At 25.7% G+C, this 25304-nt stretch overlaps 2 protein-coding genes and 1 long non-coding RNA gene across 3 annotated transcripts; 1 reads left to right on the forward strand and 2 right to left on the reverse strand.

Annotated features, from left to right (window-relative positions):
- Positions 1–791: 791 nt before the first annotated feature.
- On the reverse strand, positions 792–1447 carry LOC135927837 (uncharacterized). The gene is made up of 3 exons (XR_010572192.1): positions 1372–1447; positions 1059–1132; positions 792–918 (listed from the first exon to the last, which is right to left on the reverse strand). It is a non-coding gene; the product is annotated as an uncharacterized LOC135927837 (long non-coding RNA).
- A 206-nt stretch (positions 1448–1653) lies between these two features.
- LOC135928804 (endothelin-converting enzyme homolog) lies at positions 1654–8639 on the reverse strand. The gene is made up of 8 exons (XM_065465268.1): positions 8542–8639; positions 7446–7543; positions 3618–3685; positions 3312–3360; positions 3048–3115; positions 2874–2998; positions 2761–2823; positions 1654–1716 (listed from the first exon to the last, which is right to left on the reverse strand). The coding sequence occupies exons 2-8, from the start codon at positions 7535–7537 to the stop codon at positions 1654–1656; spliced, it is 528 nt and encodes a 175-aa protein (XP_065321340.1). The 5' UTR covers positions 7538–7543; positions 8542–8639.
- Positions 8640–10287: 1648 nt separating this feature from the next.
- On the forward strand, positions 10288–11337 carry LOC135928805 (uncharacterized). Its single transcript, XM_065465269.1, has 2 exons — positions 10288–10323; positions 10534–11337. Exons 1-2 carry the CDS (start codon positions 10288–10290, stop codon positions 11335–11337), a joined length of 840 nt encoding a protein of 279 aa, XP_065321341.1.
- Positions 11338–25304: the final 13967 nt, after the last annotated feature.

The raw sequence follows: 25304 nt of genomic DNA on the forward strand, positions 1-25304 counted from the left end.
TTACAAGATTTATTTAGTATATAGGCTATTTAATAATAATAGATAGGTATAGAAAAGATTTAAAGTTTTTATAAAAAGAAAAATTGTCATTAACTATATGAGCAGGGTTAATTTTATGTTAAAATTAGCATTTTTAATAATAATTAAGATCCTAATTTATAAATCATTATCATGTAAATGAGAGTCTACTGCAAAACTGATATTTTAAAATTAACACTAGGATTTTAAATATTTAAATTATCTTTAGCCCTTTACATTAAAGAATTATTTTAAATAATTGATTAATAGGAAGAAAGTGCCTAATATTTGATTATATACTTATTAACGTTATATCTCGTATAAATCTTATATTAAAATATGATTGAATCTATTTTATTTCTTTTTTTTTAAATTACCCAACTAGTGTTGTTAAACGGCTCGATTTGAGCTGATTTTTTAAAAACGAACTCAATATTTTATTCACAAAAATATTAAGCAGGCTTAAAGTTTTTGTTCATAGATGGGTTATAAAGGTTTGAACATCAATTAGCTAAATCTCGAGGTGTAGGAAATATTTTTCTAACTAAAATATTGTCAGGCGTTTTAAAAAATATTGCTACAAATAGAGCCGTTTAACAACACTATTACCAACAATTAAAACCAAATAATACTCTACTCTTATTTATTTTTTATAAACCCTCATAACTATAAATCGATATTATTTATATATTGTGAATAATGGGTAATCATTTTTTGAATTTATTTATTTTTTATCCCAAACTATTATTTTTTAACTACAATCATATAAATATAAAATCAGCGGCCCAATAAATGGTCTACCACAGAGAGCATCTATGCGGAGAATATTGTGATGGCTGTTTCTCACCACAATTCCAGGCTTCCAAAAAAGGTCCATACTCTAACAATAAGTCATTTATTCTGTATAAAATTAAATTTTAATATAAAGTAAATAGCAGAGATTTTATTCATTTTATTATTGAATAAGATATATATTTATTATTATATAGAAGTTTATTCGCCAAAGGATTTATTTATAATGGTTTTATCGTTATTTATACCTAATATCACTGGGAAGATGTTCAAAAATATCCGGCCGATTGTCTATTTCAGGAGATCTAATTTCACAAGATTCCTTTAAAATTAATAAGTTGCTTTTAATGTTTTAAAATTTTCTTATATATATTATACAAATATATCATTTTTTTACTCTTTCCATTTAATTTTACAAAAGTCATATATTCTTCTAGGATTAAGAAGAAGCTATATATTCTCATTTTATTTCATGAAATATGAGTTTAATTTTTTTTAAATTTTCTAATTAGACACTGGCCCTCAAGATAGATCTCCATATATATATATTTCGAGGCTTACTTGAGCAAATGCCATAAAGAAGACTTGATCTGAGGTAATATTCCGGGTTCCTAGCTGATAAGTCACATTCTTATCATCCTTTAAACTTGTCTGTAGAGTCTTGATAATTTGATTAAAATAGATAAAATATACATAATAGTGTGATAGATAGGCGTCAACTTTATGTGGGCAGCGGGACTCGCGTCCCAAGTTTAAATTTTTATACAAAATAGATAATATTGACCCATTAATATAAACACCAATTTATTTTAAAATAATATTTAAAGCTCCCCATATAAATCTTTATACCGCCGCCTTTGAAAGTATATACGTCGGTAAGGGGTTTAATGGAATTTTAGTAGTAACCTATAATTGGTAGTAAAAAATTTTTATTTTAGTGTACATTTATAATATATAATATATAATTTTAAGTTTCACTTTTATTTTTTTTTTCTTCTGTGATTTTGTTGACAAGACAATTATAAATTACTCAAAAGTTAACGATAAAATTATCTATAATTTAGAAGATAGTTTCTAAACATTCTGGAATACATTTTAGGTGAAATCAGATTGTTAAAATTAAGAAAATCAAAATGATTTAAAATTGAAAAAATATATAATAAATTGCTGAAAAAACACATTACCGCTAACATTTACATTATGATATAGTGCAAATTATAAATTTAAAATGATTTTATGAGCCGAGTTTTAATCTAATCAAATCAACATAGCAATATTATTTTAAATTATTTCAATAAAATATCTAAATAAGAAATGTATTTATTATTTATTAATTAGTCAAATCTATATTAATTTTTTTAAATTATATCATACCAATATAATATTTAAAAATTTACGCATTTTACAATCGTAATTAATACAAATATATATTATTTTGTTGTAAAATATATTACATATTGTTGTATTTATTTTTTCTTCTTAAAGACAGTTTTTGACTGAAGTTATAAAAAAAATAATATAATTACATATTTCTAAACCTACATTATATTATTTTGATATTATATTAGTCTTAAAAATTTATTCTGTTTCTTTTTTGGTTAGAAATTTGATAATATCTAAAATGTTACTTTTATTTTTAGACTATACCATCCCTGAATTTTTGGGTCTAATTAATCCACTGGAATTTTAAAAAAATTAATTTTTTACGGTATTTTAAAAAAGAGATAGTAGTTATCTTTTTAAGAAAAATATCGTGTTACTTATAGAAATATGCTTCCGTTGTTAGCAACGCTTTAGCTTTAAATACTTAACAAGAATAATTGGAATTCGAATTTACAAGGTTTGAAATTTAATACACGGGAAGAAGGGGGGGGGGATCGTATTAAATATAATGGATTTTACATTCATATTTGTCACTGAAGCATGTTATGAAAATGATTTTTATTATACCTTGTATGCTAATTTCAGTGAACTATCCGCTATAATTTCTTCAAGTTGATTTTCTCCTTTTGTCTTTGTTTTTTAAAGAAAACTAAAAAAGAATAGTAAAGCACAATATTTACCACAATTTTCCCATTGAATGTATAAGATTGATTGTGAATAAAGCATTTCATTTTTTCTTTAATAAGCTGCTTAGTTGCCGGAGTTATCCATTCTCTTCTAACACCTTCTTCGTCAAAATCTATTCCTAATTTTTGCATGGATTTAATATTGTTTTTGAAATCTATCATTATTACCAGTGGAATCTAAAGAGTGAAATAATTCATGGGCTAATGCTGTACCTAATGCTCCATATGTTAATGACCTTATTATAAAAATATAATAAAACGCAATGAAAATATCATTAATATCAGATACCGCTCACCCTAAATTCCCCTTCCCTGTCCGGGCCAAATTTCTTTTTCGAAATATTTCCGGGCCAGACCTTGTCTAAACGTAACATTTCAAATCCCGGCTTGGCTATTTAATTAGTACCTCTGATAAAAGAAATTTAAATATACCTGCTTTTTTGTGATCCCACACTTGCATCGATGGTCTGATAAGTAATGTCTATAAATTAATATCAGAATTAGATTAGTATTTTTTTTGAAATACTATAATTTATAATTAAGAGCCTTTCTATAAGTAAACTTTACTTCCACTCCATAAATACCTTAAAGTGAATATTTTTTTACTTATTATTTGCCTAATTTATCAGTTAGCTAACCTAATTAATTCGTAATTATATAATTTTATTGCTGTTTTCTCTAAATTATCTCTCAATCCAATCCTAATACATTCGTTAAATATAATATTATTTTAATTACATATTTTATTTCGGTTGGTATCATAATGGATCTTCTCGTCATAAGCCATTTGTTCCCGTTCAAAATATCTAATAATCAAGTTAAAAAATGGATTTTTAAAATAAAATTTGTTGTTATTTGGCGCATAACCATTTAGAATTCGGTATTGTAAACTCATTTATTAATAATATTTAAAACAAATCGAAAATGTGCCTTATTACAGGTCCATAAAGTCGACCTAACTTTGAATTTTTGATGGCCTATCTTATTGAACGGATGTATACCCGGGTTGTACATTTTTTTAGTTCAATTTTTACCATTATTGTGGAAAGAGAGAGAAAGCTACCTATTGATTATTCTTGGCGCCAAAATTTTAACGGTCAACATCTGGAAAATGATAACCGATATGGTATAAATCCGTTCAATAGGTAAATCATGAGGGGGGATGGGCGGTGAACTCGACCTCTTTATTGTTTTTATAAAATATATAATATTTTTATATTCCAATCATTGCATAATTATAATTGATATACTAATTTTAGTTATATTAAATTTGCCATTATTATATAGATTTTTAAGTGACATAATGTCTCTTTCACAGACGTAGTAAAAAATTGTTTTTTTTAAAAAATCAGTGTCCTATTTTAAATTTAATTATTACGGGAAAAGTTTAAAAAATTGACAAAAAAAAATCCCTACAAATCTGAAAAATAAAGTTGGGTAATGTCGAAATATCGCCTAATTCGGCTGAATCTTCAGGCGCTTGCCGGAGAAAATTTGTTAACATTATGGCGTTTTAATTTTTCTTCCAAATTTGACTCTATCTTTTTAAGAAAAACTCCGATATCAAGGTGATAGTTTTCGGCTAAAAATTGGCTTAAACAAATCGTCGACTGAGTATCGCAGTATTTTACTAATTTTTCAGTAGTGTTGTTAAACGGCCCGTTTTGAGCCGATTTTTTAAAACAGCTCACTCAATATTTTAGCCAGAAAAATATTGCCTAAGACTCGAGATTTCGATAATATAAGTTTCCTTCTATGAGCAAATCAGGTTTGGGTAATATTGATAAAATATTTAGTTAGCCGATTATCAATACTATTTTTCAGAAAACATTTTAAAAAATAAATATTATCAAAGGATATTTACTTAATTATTTTTCAACATTTTTATTTTCATTATATAAGAATACAATAATGAGGGGGATTGCTCTATCAGAAAAATATGTATATAGCAAAAAAAGCGAATATAAGACACTTATAACCCATGTTTTTATTCAAAAAATTTTAAATTAATCTTCAAGTTTAGACTCAGCTTAGAGGCTTAATTCAATTTTTTAGACTAAAAGCTTGACTAGACCACTATAGAGATGGTCAAAGTTAGGTAATTTAACAACAATAACATTCAATCGACGAAATAGCTATATTCGGTTTAAGGCAAAACTTTAAAATAATATCTTATAGTATTACTTCTATACAAATTGAAAATAGGATGGATATTATATGTTCGATGTTAAACGAGAAAAATGTGTGTATTATTTTGCCATGCCAATGTATAATTTAAAAATAAATAAAATATTGAAGGTAAATATATATCATATACTTACTAACTTGTATATATTTCTGGCAACCATATTTTTTTAAAAAAAAAATGTTTTCAATAAAATGATAGTTTTAAATTGATCGAATAATTTTTTTTAAATACAATTTTTGCTGAAATTTCTCATGACTCGATATTTATTGGCCAAGAGTGCGAGAATACATGAGGACTACAAATTTTCTATCAATTTACTCCGATATCAACAAATATATTTTTGAAATGGGACAGAATGAGACAATTCGCATTCCCTCTTGCTAATACATCTCGCATTAACTAAATAAGTTCAACACCTAACCTTGTCATCAAAAGATTCTCAAGATATAAAACCCATATAATACTGAGAAAATGTTTACTAAGATAGCTGAAAAGGATTCTAAAAAAATTCATTAAATTAAAGAAAAAGAATGGTTCTCATAGAAAACCTCTTATATATCAAAAATATCAGGAACAAAACTAAATTATCCTAAACTAAAGACAACAATAAGAGCTGTTAATAATTGATTAAACAAGAGTTTCAGCTAAAAAATTAGTTTAAAATCACAAATTCTATTAACTTGAAAATACAGCAAAATAACACCTCGTTATTCGACAAAATTATAAGGTGGAAAAAAATGAGCGCTGTTAAAATAACTAGTTATTGGCAAATTTTCGGAAATTGAAACGACAAAGCTATTTTTTTAAATAATTCCAAGTTTACATATCTCTTAATAGATGTATATTTCAATATATAATTAACCTTTAAATAAACCACTTCTTTTAATTATATTTTTATATAGAATATTATGTTAATAAAATTTATATTCTTTTAATAAATAGTTAAATCTACCTTTTTTAAATTAGCCATTTAAGGATAGAATTGACTCATTAATAATATTCCTCAATTGTTTATTTAATATAATGTTGCTTTACGTTAAGCTATCTATAATAGTAGTTTTGTATATATTATAAATATTTTATATAATAATTTTAGTTTAATAAATAAAATATATTTGAAAATTAAAAGGCTTAAAGCAAGATCTATATTCTATTATATAATCACTTGTAATTATTAAACTTAAACCGTTTTGTCACACTGATTATCTTAAGTTTTATAATTTTCTCTAAATTCATAATGATCCTAATAACATTTCCTCAAAAAAATATTAAACTTTTTGTTTTTATATTATTGATTCAACGGTGAATAAGTGGTCAATTGATTTATAATTTCAAATTCCTCAAAAATGCCTTGTTTTTAGTTTAATTTTTTAAAAAACTTTGCAAGATATTTCATTTCAATTTTATTTATTTATTATTTAATTTTTTCGGTGATGGAGGATTGGAGAAGGGAGAAGATTTTCCCAAATTTATATAGGACAAAACATATGAATGTAGTTCAACTTTTAAAGAATTTATTCAGATTTGTAACCATGTAAATTTGGTCACACCATGATTTCCAAATCTTTTTTTAATTATTATTACTAGTGTTGTTAAAAAGCTCTATTTAAGCTGTTTTAAAAATGGCTAACTTAATATTTTAGCCAGAAAAAACATTGCATAAGCCTCAAAATTTGGCCAATAAATGTCGGCTTTCTGACAGCTTCGATCAAAATATTTTAGGCTTACGTAATATTTTTCAGGATAAAACATTAAGTTAGTTTTTTTAAAAAATCTGCTCAAAGCGAGCCATTTAGCCACACTAATTATGCCTGACATATTTTTTATAATATAAGAACCCTTGCCCTCCTCATACTTTGCTTTAATTCTTCCACCCATTTCTACATTGATCTACTAGAACATCGATGGAGTTGGTAAATCAAAACAATATATAAAAATCTACTTTTCAAAAGATATAAAATATGTGAAATGTTAAAAATATTAATCGCCCATTGCTTTCCAATGCCAATATAAAGTATTTTGATATTATTTAGATATAAATTTTTCGTATGTATTCCACCTATTCTACCCTTTTAATATTAAATTTTTTTAACATTAAAGCACTAGAAACTCTGTAAGAATGGCATAGACAAATAAATTTCACTGAGGGGTGGGGGTATTTTTATTCATAAATTTGTGTGATTATCTGGAAAAAAAATTAAAAATACCTATTTGTTCATTGTTAATTTATGAATATTTCTTTAATATTAACAATATTTATTATATAATGATCTGGTCAAAAAACTTTTATTGTTTTTGAAGAAAATGAATGTTGTATTTTATTATAATTAAATTATAAAACACATTTATAATATATATATTTATTTATAATTATTTACCTGTGATTTTGGTTGATCACCAATCCTAGTAATACTGCGTTGTGTAACCGCGATAATGCAAAAACATTTTTATTGAAGTCAAGAGGGTCCATTATAACCTTTTTAATTTTTATATCTATTATTGGCGAGTCCGGATATATTTAAAAAATAAAAATGCGGCCTGACCCGTGTACCCGGACCTGGCCGGGCTTAGGGCGGGCCTGCAGGTCTCTGATTTAATATAAATATGACAATAAATATATTGTCTTTAAAGCAGGGTTTATTAAAAAATTTTAAAAAATTTTGATTTCATTTTGAAATATTTTTTTTTTATGCACGAAAATTACAAATTATATTTATTTGTAAAAGATTTTGGCATTTTTTATGAAAAAAATTTGATAAAAAATATCACTTCTCCAAAATAAAATCTTCAAGGTTTTTGCTCAAAAATTTTGTTAAGATTTTATTCAAACTCTGCTTTAAAAAGGGATCTAATAATCTTATTATAACCTCATTAAATATATAAACTAATTTTTTATCTGAATTTTTTTTGCAATCATGTTTTTTTATCATAATTATTTAAAATAATATTTTTTTATAAAATATTGATTAAAATAAAACTATAACCCTCCTTCATTCATATCTAGCGAATTCACAGCGAATGCTTATTTTGGTATTCTCCGCCGTAAATTCTTGCCAACTGAGGGGTTACCCTGTATTTACTGTTAGCCCAAAATGGCGGCGAAGTATACAAAATATGCTGTATTTTTGTGTATTTTTATATAGCTTTGCCAAATTTCCGCTAACTGTTAAGACAGAATAAGGGGAATAACTGAATTTTATTTTAAATCATATTTTTTTTTAGAAATAATAGATTATAATTTGTAAAATTTGAACATTTGCAGTACACACAATCAAATCGGATAAAATTTTTTTTATACATTTGATATAGATTTTAATTTAAGAAAATATTTTATTGATTCCGCACTTAGGAATTTGAGATGAATTTATTCCCGGGAGAAATGATAAGGAAAAAAATAATGTCTGAGAAATTTTAATCCAATTAACCATTAAAATCATTGCGCATAAATAAGTTAATATATTATGTTTAATATACCGAAAGATCTTCAACAACGATATCAGGTTGATCTGGAATGAGGGCCGTTTTTGTAATCTAATAATATAATTTATTAATTAGTAGAGCTCTCTATGCCAAAATTTTATTTTCTAAACAATTTTATTATTAAATTAATATTTATAATTAAGATCGTTTAACCCTAACTCTTAAGCACCACCTTTTTCACATTTAATTAGTGCTTTTATGAAAATTTAGAGTATTTTTTGGGGCGGGGTCTTTTTACGTATTTTTTTGCCACTTTGCGTTGTTTTCTAAAAATATTTTTGATCTTCTTAGCGTCATTTTAGTGCTATTCTAAATTTTTTTCTTTGTCAATTTCCCTTATTTCATTTTAGTTCATTGGATTTAGCAATCTGTGCACTTTTTTCGTAGTTTAGACATTTTGCTAATTTTTAAGTTCTTTTTGCGTATTTTTAGGCTTATTTCTCATTATTTTCCTTTATTTTGCGTGATTTAGTAATGCCTCTTTGAGAGTTTCTAATACTTACATCTTATTGAGGTAATTTATTTTTTTTTTAAAAAAAGAAGTTACTTTGCTAATTATAGCGTTCCTGGAGACAAGTCTAGCCATTCTATCGCATTCAATTCAGTAATAAACGTTTTTTTCAATTCATTGAATATTTCGAGAGTCTTTTGCGATTTAAATAAATATTTTATTTAATTTATTTTTACAATATTTATTTAATTTAGTTTAGTTTGAGAAAGCATTCATTTATGTAATCGTAAGTATATATAATCAATTTTTAACAAATATTTTTATATTATTAAATTATTGTATATTACAGAAATAAACTTACCAAATTTACTTTTTCCTCACTGTACACTTTGTCTAAATACATACTTTTAAGTGCATTTGGGAAGAACTTTTCCGTTTGATCAAAGCAATATTTATTCATAGGTGTATCGTTTGGAGGGTTTAGAAAGTATTTCCTTATGCTCTTGAACTCGGGTGTTTTATATTTGGAAGGCAAATAGAATATCCAATCATTGAGAACAGAGAACATCAAATAATCATTCACCGTCCTAATATGCCGAAAAATGATATAAATAAATAAATTAGTATATAAATAAATCAACTTTTATATATTTTGATGTTGGTATAGTTCAAATTTTGTATATAAAATTTTGTTATGCAGGAAATAAGCAGCATAATATTTATCACATGCAGTATTATTTTTTGGATATAACTATTTATAGTTTATAGTTTGATACTGGTCATTTTATAGGCATAGCCAAAAAGAGTCAGATCGTTTTAGTAATTATTATTTCAAAGAAATAAATAGTATTTCACATACCCTACTCTCTATGAATATAATATATATGATATCAAACAATAACATTAGAAAAAACTACTTATATATTTTTTCAACTAGGGGAGACCGGGGTAAAGCGATTGACGGGGTAACAATGTTAACGCGAATAACTTTTTAACCATTGAGTATAAAGACCTTAAATTTGGTGTGAAGATGTATTTTTATATCTAATTTCTTACCTATGTTCATCTTTTAAAAAACTTACCTGGTTTTATATATTTTGTCAAAAAACTGTTTTTTACCCAAAAAATATAAAAATTAATCTCTAGTATATTTTGCTTTTAGTAAAATTTACATATCCTCAGGATTCAAAACTTGGCACACATGTTCCTTAATGTATTAACTATAAAATAAAATTTATCTGACATCTTTAGCTATATTAGAAGTCACGCAATAACGATATATATAATATATGTCACCTAGGGGTAAAGCTGTTATGGGTAAAACGGTTAAAATATAAAATTATTCACATTAAATTTTTCATTCATTTATTATAATCAAATAAATATTGATATTTAATATTAAAGTTACCAATTGAGCATTATTAAAATTATGAAATTAATTCAATTTATTTAATTAATTATATATCATTTTAACTCTATGGAACTGGTATTGTTAATTATTAAAAGTAAATTGTTTTATTTTATAAATAAACAAGATAAGAGGATTTGCATATCAGCTTGCTAAAGAATATGGCAAATCTTTCCCAGAAAGCTGGACAACTAATGGTATGGCTGGAGAGGACTGGTTTATGGGGTTTAGAAAACGACATTCCCAACTTTCGATTCGTACCCCTGAAGCTACTAGTCTAGCAAGAGCATATGGCTTCAATCCCACAAATGTCAATAAATTTTTTGAAAATTTAATTAAGCTATATAATTCTTATAACTTTGAACCACATAATATATGGAATGCAGATGAAAGTGGTTTCACCACCGTTCAAACTCCTGCAAAAATTATAGCACAGAAGGGTGCCAAACAAGTCGGCTCTATAACGTCAGGAGAAAGAGGAACGTTAGTTACAATATGTTTAGCCATCAATGCTATAGGCCATAGCATTCCACCATTTTTTATTTTTCCAAGAAAACGATACAAAGATCACTTTATTCGTGATGGGCCTATTGGATCTAAGGGTGTGGGAAACGCATCGGGTTGGATGCAAGAGGAGGAATTTTTATCTTTTTTGGAACACTTTAAAAAATATTCTAGTGCATCCAATGAGAAAAATGTCTTATTAATCTTAGATAACCATAGCTCTCATTGTTCAATTTCCGTTATAAACTATTGTCGCTCCAATGGGATTGTTATTCTAACACTTCCACCACATTGCTCGCATAAACTCCAACCATTAGACAAAGCAGTTTATGGGCCATTGAAAAAGTTTTATAATGGAGCTATTGACACATGGATGAGAAATCATGTGGGCAACAATTTCAGATTTATGATATTCCAGGAGTGTTAAAAAATGAAATACCAAGGGCAGTGACACCAAATAATATATTAAATGGGTTGTTAGCATGTGGCATATTTCCTTTAAACCCAAATATATTTACAGAACAAGATTATATCTGCTGTAATAATTCAAATGCTAGCTCAAATATTGAATTTGAAAATAATGATGAAAATATTACAGTGACTCAAAATCTTACAGTGACTCAAAATAATGATAGTGATTTATCTATATTATTGAACGAAAATGTTCCAGATGATATTGATGAACCTTATCATGATATGTTACCATCATGCTCAAAAAATTATAATAAAGTATTCAATCCTTCATCTATAATACCTATTCCAAAATTATTCAATATTTCATCGGATAAAATATCTAAAAAAAAGAATTCAGAAATATTAACATCTACACCTTATAAAAAAAAATTATTAATTCAGAGAAAAAAAAAGATATCAAAAAATAATTGTTTATGTGTTATTTGTAATAAAAACTATAAAAATAGTCGCGAGGGCGATGAATGGCTAAAATGTACAATGTGCCTTGAATGGGCACATTCTAAATGTGCTAATTATGATAATTATTTTACATGTCCTTATTGTATCGATTAGTTTTTAAATAAAAATCATAAATAAATCTTAAATTTGTAATATTTGTTAAATAAAACAATAAATATGTGTCAAATATTATAACCACTTTACCCTAGTTCTTATCCATTTTACCCTGTACCCAGGGTAAAATGGCGAAAATGAGTAGTTTTACATAACTAATCATAGCTCCTAAAATATTATAGATAGAGGGCTACACTTTTTTTTATCTTTTAGAAGAGGGATGGGGCTACACATTGATCTATAATTTGTTGTGTTTGACTCTTGTTTAAAATTTTTATGGTAAATATGCAAAATGCCTATCGTTTTACCCCGGTCTCCCCTATAAATGAGAATTTTTTTTAAAAAAAACATTAGGCTTTAAAACAAAAATATATAATGTAATCCAACCAAAAAAACTGCGAAAAAACAATCTAACCCTATAGTTAGTGCGAATTCGCGATGAATTATACAAAATATATAACATTTTTGGTGTATTTTTCAGGGATGTGAACCCTCTGGACCCTATTTTGGCTGAACCCGGACCCGAATTCTTTTAAAAAGTGGAGGGTCCAAGGGTTCATGGTGTTAAAAGATTTTAACTTATAATTATTTTTTTTTAAATTAATGTAAAAATATAATTTTTAAAAAAATAAAATAAAATTTTTATAATTTTATTAATTTTATTAATTTTTTCGTTTTTCTTCCTGGACTTCTTTTCATTTTATTTAGATATTGATACCATACATTCTTTTATAGTGTAAGTAATAATATTTTAATATGTAAATTTATTTGCTCTTATAAGAAATACTTTGACTATTTTGATTTGAAAGTGAAATATTTGGAATTATTTTGTACTGTAAGTAATAATATTTTAATTTTAAAGGCTAATTTATTAATATCTTATATAAAAATTTTATAATGATTATTTTGCAGTGTTAAAATATTAGGCAAATGGCAATTTTAGATTGCACAACATGTTGGTCCTCTATATATATGATGCTAGAGCGATTATTAAGTTTGAAATAATTCTGTAATGATTTTATCATAGGAGCATGTAAAATCATTTTGTCAGAAGATGATTGGAATCAAGTAAAAGAGCTTACTAGTGTGCTGGTTCCTTTAAAAATAACAACATTAAGATTGCAAGCAGAACAATTATGTTTATCGGATTATTATGGCATATGGTTGTGTCGATTAGAGTTAGGGAGATTAACAAGTTCTTTTTCAAATGAAGTATTAGAAAATATGAAAATAAGAGAGCAACATTATTTACAAAATAGTGTTGTATATGCTTCGATATATTTAGACCAGCGATATCAGGTTTTATTAAGTAGTGAGCAAAAACAAATGGCTATAGACCATCTTGAAGATTTATGGCATACCCAAAACTCTATTATTTACAATATTGGAGGCTACAACAATATCTACTGGTTGTAGCGATAATAATAATAATGATATTGATGATCTGGAAATTTTACTATTAGATAGAGAAAAAAAAATTAAATTATCATCTGATAGAAAGGAGCAAAAAATATCTATTGTATCTTTAATAGAAAAGTTCTCGGAAGTTAAGAGAATAAATAGAGATGCAAACATTTTAAAATTCTGGGAGGAAAATTCTTCATCTAGAATTATATACCTTGTCTAGAATCGTCATGCCTGTGCCGGCCACACAAGTACAATAATTTATGTATTATAAAAATGACAATCTATTTTAGGTAAGCGTAGAACGTGGATTTTCATCGTTGATATATATTTTGTCTAATTTACGTGGAAATCTGAAGGATGATATTTTAGAAGATATCATGATTGTGCGATTGAATAAAATATTTAAAATATAAATGATCTCATTTCGAATTATAAATGTGTATATATTGAAGTATAATAAAAAATGAATGAAAAAAAGTCTTATTTTGAGTCATTATTTTTATGTTTCCTCTGAACCCGGACCCAAACCCTGGACCCGGGTCCTTTTTAAATTTATTACCAGACCCGAATCCGGACCCCTTTTTTTGTCGAAGGGTTCACATCCCTGTTGCCGCTAATTCGAGCTAACTGTTAAGGGTAAAGCCCTGTCTTTTAAACTTATAACGAAAAGCTATCCAAAACGTATCCCCTGTCCTATTAGAATCCTGGATACGCCTATTTAATCAATTGTAAATTAAGTTTTTTAAAAAAAAATCGTAATATGAATTACCAATATAGTAGGACAAAGTCATATATAATAAATAATAACTTGAAAAAATGAATATCGTTTCCGCTCTGTGAAATTAAATTTTGTAATTTTTCGAAATATTCGATAGAAGACACACGAACTATGGGTTGAAAATTGGTGGAAAGATTGTAAAATGTAAACATATCGGCAAGATATTTTGACCAGTTTATCTGAGAATATTAAATATTTTGGCAAAAAATGCTATTTTTTTAAAAAAATTTTACAATCAAATCAAAATTGAAAAATATAGTATTGTTAATAGACTTGTTTTGAGTCTATTTTTAAAAAAGGCTAACTCAATATATTAGCCAGAAAAATATTACCTAAGCCTCGAGATTTCGATAAGATGTTTTAGACTTTCGGGTCATCTATGAGCAAAATCTTCAGGTTTGCGTAATATTTATCTGGATAAAATATTAAGCTATTAAATATAGGCTCAAATTGAGCCGTTTATTAATACTTTAAAAAAACGATTAAAAAAACAATAAAAACAGGAATGTTTTATTGAAACGTGCAAAAGGAATCTTTTATCTAAATCAGTAATTCTCAGAAATACGCTTTTTCCGTCATCTCCACTAATTCCTCTAAACTAAAAAAAAATAAAATTTTTACTTCCTCATTTACTATATAATAATAAAAAATTTATATACTTGGCTTATTTTCTTTTCGAAATCAATAACATCATCTATTTCCTGGGATTTTAATTTTAAAATATTTGTCAATAAATTTTTCACGTATTTTTTATATGGATTTAATATATCCAGGTCGGAATAATCTCGGTAATCCAAGTTAGGGGTACCAGGTTTGATAGATATTACTATTTTATCATTAACTATCATCTCAGACCCAACAATTATTAACGCTGGGGATATTCCCATTTGGGACAATGTTTCCTGGAAGGGCCAACATGATGGAGTTGAATTTATTGGAGCTTTTGTAAAACATTCTTTGATAGTGGAATTGATAGAGCTGAATATGGCCCGTCTAATAGAGCCATATTTATTCGTTTTCATAAATTTTGGAACATTTTTCCAAAGGTCAACTTTGAATATATTTTTGTAGACATTATAGTAATTGTATGTAAAATTTTTATTTGGCGACTTAAATCTATTCATACAAGATTTATGAAAATTGGCAGCGTTTTGTTGAGCGGAGGATTTAAGTGGAGGCGATTCGCTGGCAACTGTTAATATAATTTTGATATGAATAATTGTACATTTGTTGTCAAAAGCAGTGTATAAAGGTTGAGCAAATTTTAAAAATATTTCTATTTGGATATAAAAACAAATATGTTTTTTTTTAAATATAAATACTAAATAATGCCTAAAAAAAATTCAAAAAATATTTAAATACGAATACTTTGACAAAAACAATTCGTAAAATAAATATTTTGATGAAAGGCGATTTTTATAGTACAACTATAAGTTTTTATTTCTTACTTAAAATATATTTTTTATTATTAACAATTTTCTAAAATTCTGATAATTATCTAAATATAATCATAACGAAGTTCCCATTACATGTTATCTACAACAGTTATACAAACATTGTATATAATTTATTTATCGTTGCATCAGTAATCACATAAAGTGTGTGATAATTGTAAAATATAGTAAATAATATCACAGTTTTACAGAGCAGATAAGATAAGATAAGATAAGATAAGATAAGATAAGATAAGATAAGATAAGATAAGATAAGATAAGATAAGATAAGATAAGATAAGATAAGATAAGATAAGATAAGATAAGATAAGATAAGATAAGATAAGATAAGATAAGATAAGATAAGATAAGATAAGATAAGATAAGATAAGATAAGATAAGATAAGATAAGATAAGATAAGATAAGATAAGATAAGATAAGATAAGATAAGATAAGATAAGATAAGATAAGATAAGATAAGATAAGATAAGATAAGATAAGATAAGATAAGATAAGATAAGATAAGATAAGATAAGATAAGATAAGATAAGATAAGATAAGATAAGATAAGATAAGATAAGATAAGATAAGGGTTATATGTAACTTTTTTATCTTTTTAATTTTTATTTAGAATTTATATATGTTGCATTCCATATCAAATCAACTGAAGATTCAACCCGATCCTCTTTTCGATATTGATTTCCATTCTTAAATAACACTGACAAATATATAATTAACCCCCGGGATATTGATTCTTTCATAATTATATAAATCCATAGGTATTAGTATATGATTTTCATAAGAACATTGCAGGCTTGCGCTAGCCACTAACCTCTTAGTAATTCCCCCTAAACTATCGAAAGGAGTTTTGCCATGTGCAGTTTCAAAAAAATGCCATTCTGTTTTGATCCCGAAATTATTATAATGGCTTGTAATGGTTCTTGTAATGCCTCCAAATTAAGGCGTTTTGCATTATATTTAAAATAATACAATACAATTTGGTAAATTTTATTATTCACATATAATTGCCCACTTAAAAAAAAAATTACAATATATATGGTACCATACTACTTATTATAAAGTGCAATAAGTCTTGGCCCAGTATTTGTCTTAATCTAGGATTTTGTACAAATATTTTAAAAGAAAAAATAGCGATATTTTTATTTTAGAGCTATTTCCCATTTTTTATTTCTGGTTTTTGATAATAGAACTTCAATAAAAAGCTATTTAATAAAATAACTTAATTAATTTTTGAGACATTTTAAATTAAATATAGGTTATTTTGGAATTTTCAAATTTCTAAAGATGGCCATATCTCCTGAAGTAAGTCAATTAAAGTAAAATTTTATATTTTTATTAGTTAGTAAATGTACTCCAACATATTAATTTTTGAAAAATCGAAGGTGGTCGGTTTGAGAATCGACTTGTTTTGGTTGATTTAAAATGGAATACAATATATATATTTTTTTCATGATAATTTTTAATATATTCTTATTTGTTTAAATAGTTTTGAGTTGTATATAATTTCTAAATTGAAAACCGTTTTTCATATAAAATTGTTTCGCAAAAAGAACAAAATAAAATAAATAAATGAAGAAATAATAAAAAAAATACTAATACTTTCTAAAGTATTGAAATAAATACAAATACAATAAAAAGGTATTTGTATTTATGATTTTATATACTAGTATTCTAGTTACTGTTCCTTCTGAGTGTATTAACATTATTTTATTTAAAGTTGAAATCCAGATTTTTACTAATTTAAAACTGTTAAATTTTAATGAATCGAAGTAACTCACCTAAATAATCATGAAGCATTTTCCTATTCTTTTGCGAAACTTGATATTTTCGTGACAAGAAATGTGTCGGTGCTTGTCTCGACATCCAATTGGAACAGGTGTAGGCGTAGAAATCATCGCAAGGATTTATCCTGCGATTAAAGTCATCTGATCAAACCACTTTTAGTCGAAACTAAAATAAATGTTTTTTGTTTTAAATTTAAAATATAATAATTTGTCAAATTCTTAAAAAATAAGGAAATAGAAGAAATTGATATCGTATGGCCTTGGGGTTACCTGCTAGAGTAAACTATAATGGTTAATTTTTTTTAACCAATTATACATAAGCGAGCTATAAATTTTTTAAATATCGGATAGCATATAAAATTTTTATAACACAATATAAGATTTATATCCTCAAAAGTAACTTTTTTAAATGCTTGCAAATGATAATGGTTTTAATTATCCAATAACTATCTTATGTAAAAGATTAAACCCTATTCTATACAAAATTATTCTTTATTCGAACAAAATACATTTTTTTAAACTATTACAAAATTAAATTTTAATGATATTGAGGGTCTGGGGCTACTTTTTGAAAGTTTATAATGGTATCGTTATTTTTAAAACTTATTTTTGCTTATTGAAGCTTGAATATGGTAAAAATCATATTAGAAAAAAGAATGAAAATTTGTACTTGTTAGCCTTTACGGAGAAAAAACAAACATAGGTTTTGTAACAGTAATAAGATAAAAATCCTGATTTATAAAGCTTTAAATTGTCTACATTAAGACAAATATTCTTGAAAATGAAAGAAACTATATTACAATAATCTAATAAATGGATCCAAAATGTTTATCGGTCGTTGTCTCTCGTGAATGCTCTTTTTAGGCCATGAACCCTATATCAATTTTTATCCAAACTTAATTTATTTAAATTGTCAATAAATTTTACTAATTATTTGGCTTAATTTTAAGTAGTTGCAATAATATATATCATTTTTATATTTAAAAATAATCATAATTAGAAGTTAGCAGCAGAGCACCTCATGAGAAAGCTTATCATTCCTTGAATGTAGCTCATCCTTTCCCAAATATTATTTACTGGATAATTATTATTGTTATAAAAGTATAATTATTTTAAAAAATTATTTTTATGTATAACATTGAAAATAAATAAGTGAAATAAAATATAATAGTATTTATTCAATATTATCTAGTAGTTTTAATTTTAAAGACGTTTGCCTAGGTTTTGCATGCTCCCCGGTCTCTCCTAAGACTCAAGAGCTATTTTATTTCGAAAATTAAGGATATAATATATATAGTTTATATTGAATTTTATTATAATATATCATTTATATTCTATATTTGAAACCATTTTCAAAACAGATCAGTGCAGACGGGCTATTACGATCGGGATTTGAATAGAGTGAGTATTGATGAAAAATATTGACTAATATTTTAAATGGTAGCTAACTAACTTTTCGAGCAGTTGGACATAGATTAAAACTATTAATATACTATGATAGCCTTCCTCATCATCCCGTTATTAAAGTTAAAGGAACTCCTAGAGCTTTTTCTCCCATATTAGGAATATGAGTCCTCATTATTTGAGAGGTGACAAATACTCCGATTAATTCCATATCCTGGCTGACGTAGAAATACAGGGGTAAAATAGTTGAAATTTTATTGTTTAACCTAGTAGAATTATGCATACTTTATAAAAATAATCATATTTATTTATCTTTTATGATTCAATTATCTCAATTTAAATTTTTAATATCAAAAATATAAGTTCAATTGTAATCAAATAAGCCAATGTTTTTTTATATGATTAGCATCAAAATATTTTGAATCTAAAAAAGACAAAATATTTTATGATTCTATTATTACCAAGGTAAAGTAGTTAAATCATCTGGCCTTAAGCCATAATCTGATAATAAATAGGCAATCTCTATAAGGTTTGGTATTCAGTCTATCGCAAGACTACGGTTACTTAATTGGATTAATAGCTGCATTCTTTGCATTTATAGTATACAATAACAATGTCTCATTTTAATATTTTTTTATAATTATACTTGCGATTGCAAACGTAAAAAAAAATTGATAAGTGTTTTTACCAGGGTGTCGAACAAAAACAAACGGTGTAACCAAAATAAATAGTATGATTTTCCTGGATGTAACCGAACCATTATAAATAGATATTTTATATTTTAAAAGAGAACCAAATCGTTGGAAATAATTTCTACCCGGTTTGGCTCCAGTCTATAATGGTTTTTAAAATTATATTTGGTTATTATAAATCTAGTATATTTAAAAAATATTTTGTTTTTTTAAAAAAAAGAAGTATATTTATAAATTTATATTTCATGGTTATGCAGTTACATATCCAATATTATATTTCAGAAGCCGCCTAAAAATGGCTGGAGACTGCGCCTCAGAAACACCAGTGTGGGAAAATACCCAGTTTGGCTAATAACAGTCATGAGAATGTATATCCCGTTTTTTGTCCTTACTAGCAAAGTTGGTCCGGATGTTTATTTAATTTTTTAAATTATAACCACTCGTAATTTTTCAACTGCCAATTATTTACTATTTTTACCAATATCGATTCGATCTTACATATGCCAATCAAAACTATAATACTTCTTAAAGACAAGCGGGGAAAAGTCTTGTCTAAAATAGAATATTAGCCGTCGGTCTTGAGAGGAATTAGTTGAGATTTCGCTCAATTTAGGATTCAATTTATCAGGCGAAAATTTCTTTTATCAATTATGTATAAAAATAAAATCGGTTACTATCTAAAAATAATTTTCTCATGAGCTTTATATATAATAAAAAATATATCTTTTTTTATATAATGTAAATCAATTACAGTTATAAAACATAGCTGCAAACTGATATTAACAATTTAAAAGTAATATGAATTGATTCTTTAAATACAAGTAATAATAAAAAGAAAATTTAATATAGTACATATGTAACATTCCAATTTTAACTTTGATTTATAATTTTTATCCTTAATAATATATCCGTATCTTATATACTTATTTTATACGTGAACTAAAAAGTCAATAAATATTTTTTTAAAAATATTGTATAAATCTTAAATTTTAAAAAGATCATTGGTGAATATTTGACTATGATTATATTTAAGTGCAATTTGACAATATTCTTCTTCTTTTTAATGTATTATAAGTATTTTACTTTCTTATAAAATTATTAAATTTGCTGTATTATATATTTTTTTTAAAATTTTATCAACATGTTATTTGTATTTACAATAACTACAGCAAATTAATCAATTTTAGAAAATTGTTATAAATATATGGAAAGGGTTATATTACTCTACTTATGGTATATTTAAGGTAATTTTAATTATGTTGTAAAATTATATTAAGTTGACATGAAATATTTTGCGAGTACAATTATATTATTCTGTTTAGCCGGTATAGTATTGTAAAATCAATATGGTATTGATTCTATAATATTGTAAAATCAATAACCGTATTGATAATTTTTGACCGAACCTCAGCTTTTACAAATAAAATGGCCGTCAATATTTTTGAAGCGATGAAAAAATATTTTATAGTTTTAATAAGCCACCATTATATTTGAAGCGATGAAAACATCTCTTAAAAATCAATAAGGCATTGATTCTACAATACCAAAATATCACTACGGTATGGAATCTACAATGATAATATCAATACGGTATTGAAGCTATAATGGGTATTGATTTCACAATCCTACACCGGAAAAACAATTTTAAACTACAACGCCCTATTTTGGTTTGTTTTATGTTTTGTACATTAAATATTGTTTGTTATTTATATTTATAATTTTTTTGAGGGTTACAAATAAATAATATTATTTTATGTCTAAATCTAAATTGCCTCTTTGTTAAAAAAGCCGTTTAGATGATGCTATATTGACAACTAAACAGATGAAGATTCGGAAATAAGACAAACTTGTACCCAGCAATTTAAACGAAGGCATATAATTTACTCTGCTCTGGGATATATAAAAAGTAAGCTCATATTACATTTTTCGTACCGGGCAACTCATTTATTTTATAGGTGTTTTCCATTTAGGAACTTTTAATTACAAAATAAAAATACCGGAAAGGTAAAATAAAGTTATAAAATATAGGATAATATAAATTATTTAGTTATCCAATTATTTTGATTGAACAAATAATTGGATAATTGGGAGTTAAGATTAAGCTAATTTTACCAGAACCAAATTAAATTTATTTAACTTATAAGGATTTTTTTTTCATTTTAATCCTAAATTTTAGACCTAACTAATTTTAAAACGATTTAGTTTGTACTAATATGCCACATGATCCGATGTGGCCTGATAAACCTTCAATTATAAAATTTAAAGCCCAAAAATATTGTAACATTATAAGAAGTGATGGGTATAGATATTGTCCAATTTAATAAAATATTTAGATAAAAAGGTTAGAATGAATAATTTGTAGTTGGTTATTAAAAATCATTTTATTTTTTTAAATACTTGATAATACGACAAATTCCAAGAATGCCAATATAAAAATGGACCCCACCATTAGTATATCACTTTAAATATATTAATGTTTTTAAATGAAATTAATTAAAATTTAAAGGAATTGTTTATATTATTTTAGTTGAATCTCTATTTGTGATCAAAAAAAATTTAGGTAAATATTTAATAATAATAAACTTAAAATACAATTTTAAAATCTTAAAAATTACAAGAAAATTTTTAGTTGAATCTCGATTTAGGTAAATAATTTTTTTTCTTGAGATAATGCTTAAACCAATAAACCAAAAAGATAATATAGGGGAAAATATCTAGTTATATCTTGATTTCAACTGGCAAGCTTCGGTAAATTATATAAATTTAAAAATTTAGAATAGAACTACAAGAAATTCAAAATATTATAACTTCACTTTTATTTGTTTTGCTAAATAAAAATCTTAAAGGTTTGAAGAAGAAATCAAATATTTAGATATAATTTTTATGACAAAAAATTTCTTCTTATATTAATTAATGATTTTTATTATTATTTTACTTTTCATAATTGCTTTTTAAATTTTTGTGGGGTTAATGTTTTGAGGATTTGTGGCATATATGAAGACTTTTAGGAAACAATTAAGTTCGACTAAATGATGAATAAAATTTAAAAAAAAAGGAAGATAAAAATAAAAATAAAGAGAATGGAATTGAAAAGATTAAAACATGAAATAAATAGAAAAGTAAGGGAAAAAAATGAAAATTTTTTCATCCATCATTTTTTTTATAAAGATTTTGCCACTCTGGTGGAAAAATAAAATCCAAATGGTTTTTGCGAAATGAAAAAATTATAAATTTAGGCGCTCTTATTCAACATTAATATAATTATTTCCATTTTTTTAAAAAAAGGAGTAAAAATGCATTTATTCACTTTTGTTACCAGAAGAGCAAAACCTAGTGTTGTTAAACGGTTCGTTTTGAGTCGATTTTTAAAAACGGCTTACTCATTATTTCATCCATCAAATAATTACGCAAGCCTGAAGATTTTGTTCATAGAAGGAACAAAGATCTAGCCATATATTATTGAAATCTAGAGGCTTAAGCAATATTTTTCGGGCCAAAATATTGAGTTAGGCGTTTTTAAAAATCGGCTCATAACTAGCCGTTTAACAACACTAGCAAAACCCATAGGTCTCTAGTAGCTAAAATTGTTAAGCCTCTATTCCCTAGGACAAGAAATCGAAATTATAGATTTGAATTCGCAAAAATCGATCATATAAAGGGTAAAGTGTGAAGTGGCAAGGCAAAATAATTTCGCAATATATTTTGCGAATCATTTTTATTCGCCTCATATATGCTCAAAAAACTAAAATTTTTAAAAACAAAATTGCGCGATTTTAATTAATTTGTTAGAAGGTGGCCTAAATCATAAATCGCTTGTATTAAAACTCAATTATTTTGTTGTTAAAGAACAAGCGGACTTCAAGGAGAGGGAGTTTTTCGTTATGAAAATGTAATTTTCCACTTACTTTACGATTATAATACCAGGAGGAAATTATATATTGTCGTTTTATTTGATATATATATGTAATTGGTAAAACACATCCCCAAAATAATGAAATCAAAAAAGCAATTGATCATTAGTTAATTTTTTTTTTAAATATATTATTTATCTTTAAAATCTTTTTAACTTTTAAAAAATTTAAAATATAATGATTATTTTACGAAATATTACAATTAAAAGTAGTGTTGTTAAATGGCTCGTTTTGAGCCGAATTTTAAAAACGGAGAACTCAATATTTTATTCAGAATACTATTTACACAAGCCTGAATATTTTGTTTGTAGAAGGAACAAAGGTTTAGACATCTATTAGCAAAATCTCGAGACTTAGGCAATATTTTTCTGGCTAAAATATTGAGTTGGCCATTTTTAAAAATCGGCTCAAAACAGCCGTTTAACAACACTAATTAAAAGTTTCTTGATAATCTTAATTTCGTTAAACGATATTAGCTAAATAACGCATACTTATTTAATAAACGGGAGATAGAATTTAAAAAAAAAAATCTTTAAGATTGAATATTTATCTTGATAAATACGCTTTGATTTAAGTTTCAAACCCTATCATCTATTATAGAACCTTTAATAGAAGTGAAATTTCAGTTAAATCTTGATTTCGTAAAATAAGCTTGTTTTTTTTATTCTTTTCTTTTTATCCATAATTTTTTTTTATATAAACTTTCCGTAAGGTAGGGGAGACCGGGGTTATATTGTCCATAAAAAATTGAGAGGCTGTGAAAAGGAGGAGAAATAATTTATCAAAATAATTTTGATGTTATTTTATTCTTTATATAATTATCTACGGTAGAAATTAATATCTAATAAAAAAATATATAATATTTTTTTAAATTTAAATTTTAAAAAAATGAAAATTTTTGAGTCATGAAAAAGAGACGGGGGACGTATTATCCTTTTGTGGGGCATGTTTTAGACTATCATTTTCTAAGCATTTTATTCATTTTTTTCATACAAAAATCATAACAAACATATAATATTAACATACAACACATTTATTACATATAAAAAATGGATTAAAATCACAACATGATCCATGTGCCCATAAATGACAATTACGGCATTGGAACCAATCTTCATTATGGTGGTGAGTTTGATAGTTTTTGTGGCACTCTAAACAAAATTCTTTTTTGCCAGCATTCATATTTAAACTTTTTTTATTATTGGTTTGATTTTTTTTCCAGATTATTAGCCCTAGATCTGGCTATTTTTTTGTAAGGTGAAGAGGTTAAAATGGCTGAAGTCATTTGATTACGTGTTGTTTTTTTAAATATTGTTGGATGGGGACTAATAATTTCTGGAGAAAAATCTTTCCACGTGAGAAGATGATGGATCAGGACTATCACTGACAGATGGTTGCGAAATAATTTCAGATAAATTTAAATTCTCATTAGGATCGTTATTATATTATAATATAAAGGATTAGAATTTTTGTCATTAAAAATTAAAGGATTTAGGGGCCATATACCTGAGGATTCAAAACCCTTTTGGATATTTGAAGCTGAGGTGGCTTTTGGAAGGACATCCTTTACTACTCCAGGGATATCATATATAGTAAAACTTTTCCCTGGATGCATTCTCATCCAAGCATCCAAGGCACTGTTGTAATATTTTTTTAGAGGTCCAAAAACATTTCTATCCAATGGTTGGAGTTTGTGAATGCAATGGGGAGGGAGAGTCAATAGAACTATACCAATGTCAGAGCACAGCTCAATGACTTCAATAGATTGGTGAGATTTATGATTATATAATATAAGCAAAACTTTTTTATCTTGACTGGGCTTAGTGTATTTTATAAAATGATTTAAAAAATATATAAAATCTTCAGCCAGCATCTATCCAGAACCATTGGACACACCAATGCATCCTACAGGGCCATCTCTTAAATAATGATCATTA

This window comes from Gordionus sp. m RMFG-2023, chromosome 4, assembly GCF_954871325.1.
Source record: "Gordionus sp. m RMFG-2023 chromosome 4, tfGorSpeb1-WG-v2, whole genome shotgun sequence".
Lineage (NCBI taxonomy): Eukaryota > Metazoa > Nematomorpha > Gordioida > Chordodea > Parachordodidae > Gordionus > Gordionus sp. m RMFG-2023.

Coding starts and splice junctions, on each gene's coding strand:
- LOC135928804 (XM_065465268.1), bottom strand. CDS start 7,537: ATGGACCCTCTTGACTTCAATAAAAATGTTTTTGCATTATCGCGGTTA. Junction 3,686..7,445: donor GTGATCAACCAAAATCACAG/GTAAATAATTAT, acceptor CTTGATTATTAG/ATATTTTGAACGGGAACAAA. Junction 1,717..2,760: donor CACTGAAATTAGCATACAAG/GTATAATAAAAA, acceptor TACCAATTATAG/GTTACTACTAAAATTCCATT.
- LOC135928805 (XM_065465269.1), top strand. CDS start 10,288: ATGTCACCTAGGGGTAAAGCTGTTATGGGTAAAACG. Junction 10,324..10,533: donor AAGCTGTTATGGGTAAAACG/GTTAAAATATAA, acceptor TAAATAAACAAG/ATAAGAGGATTTGCATATCA.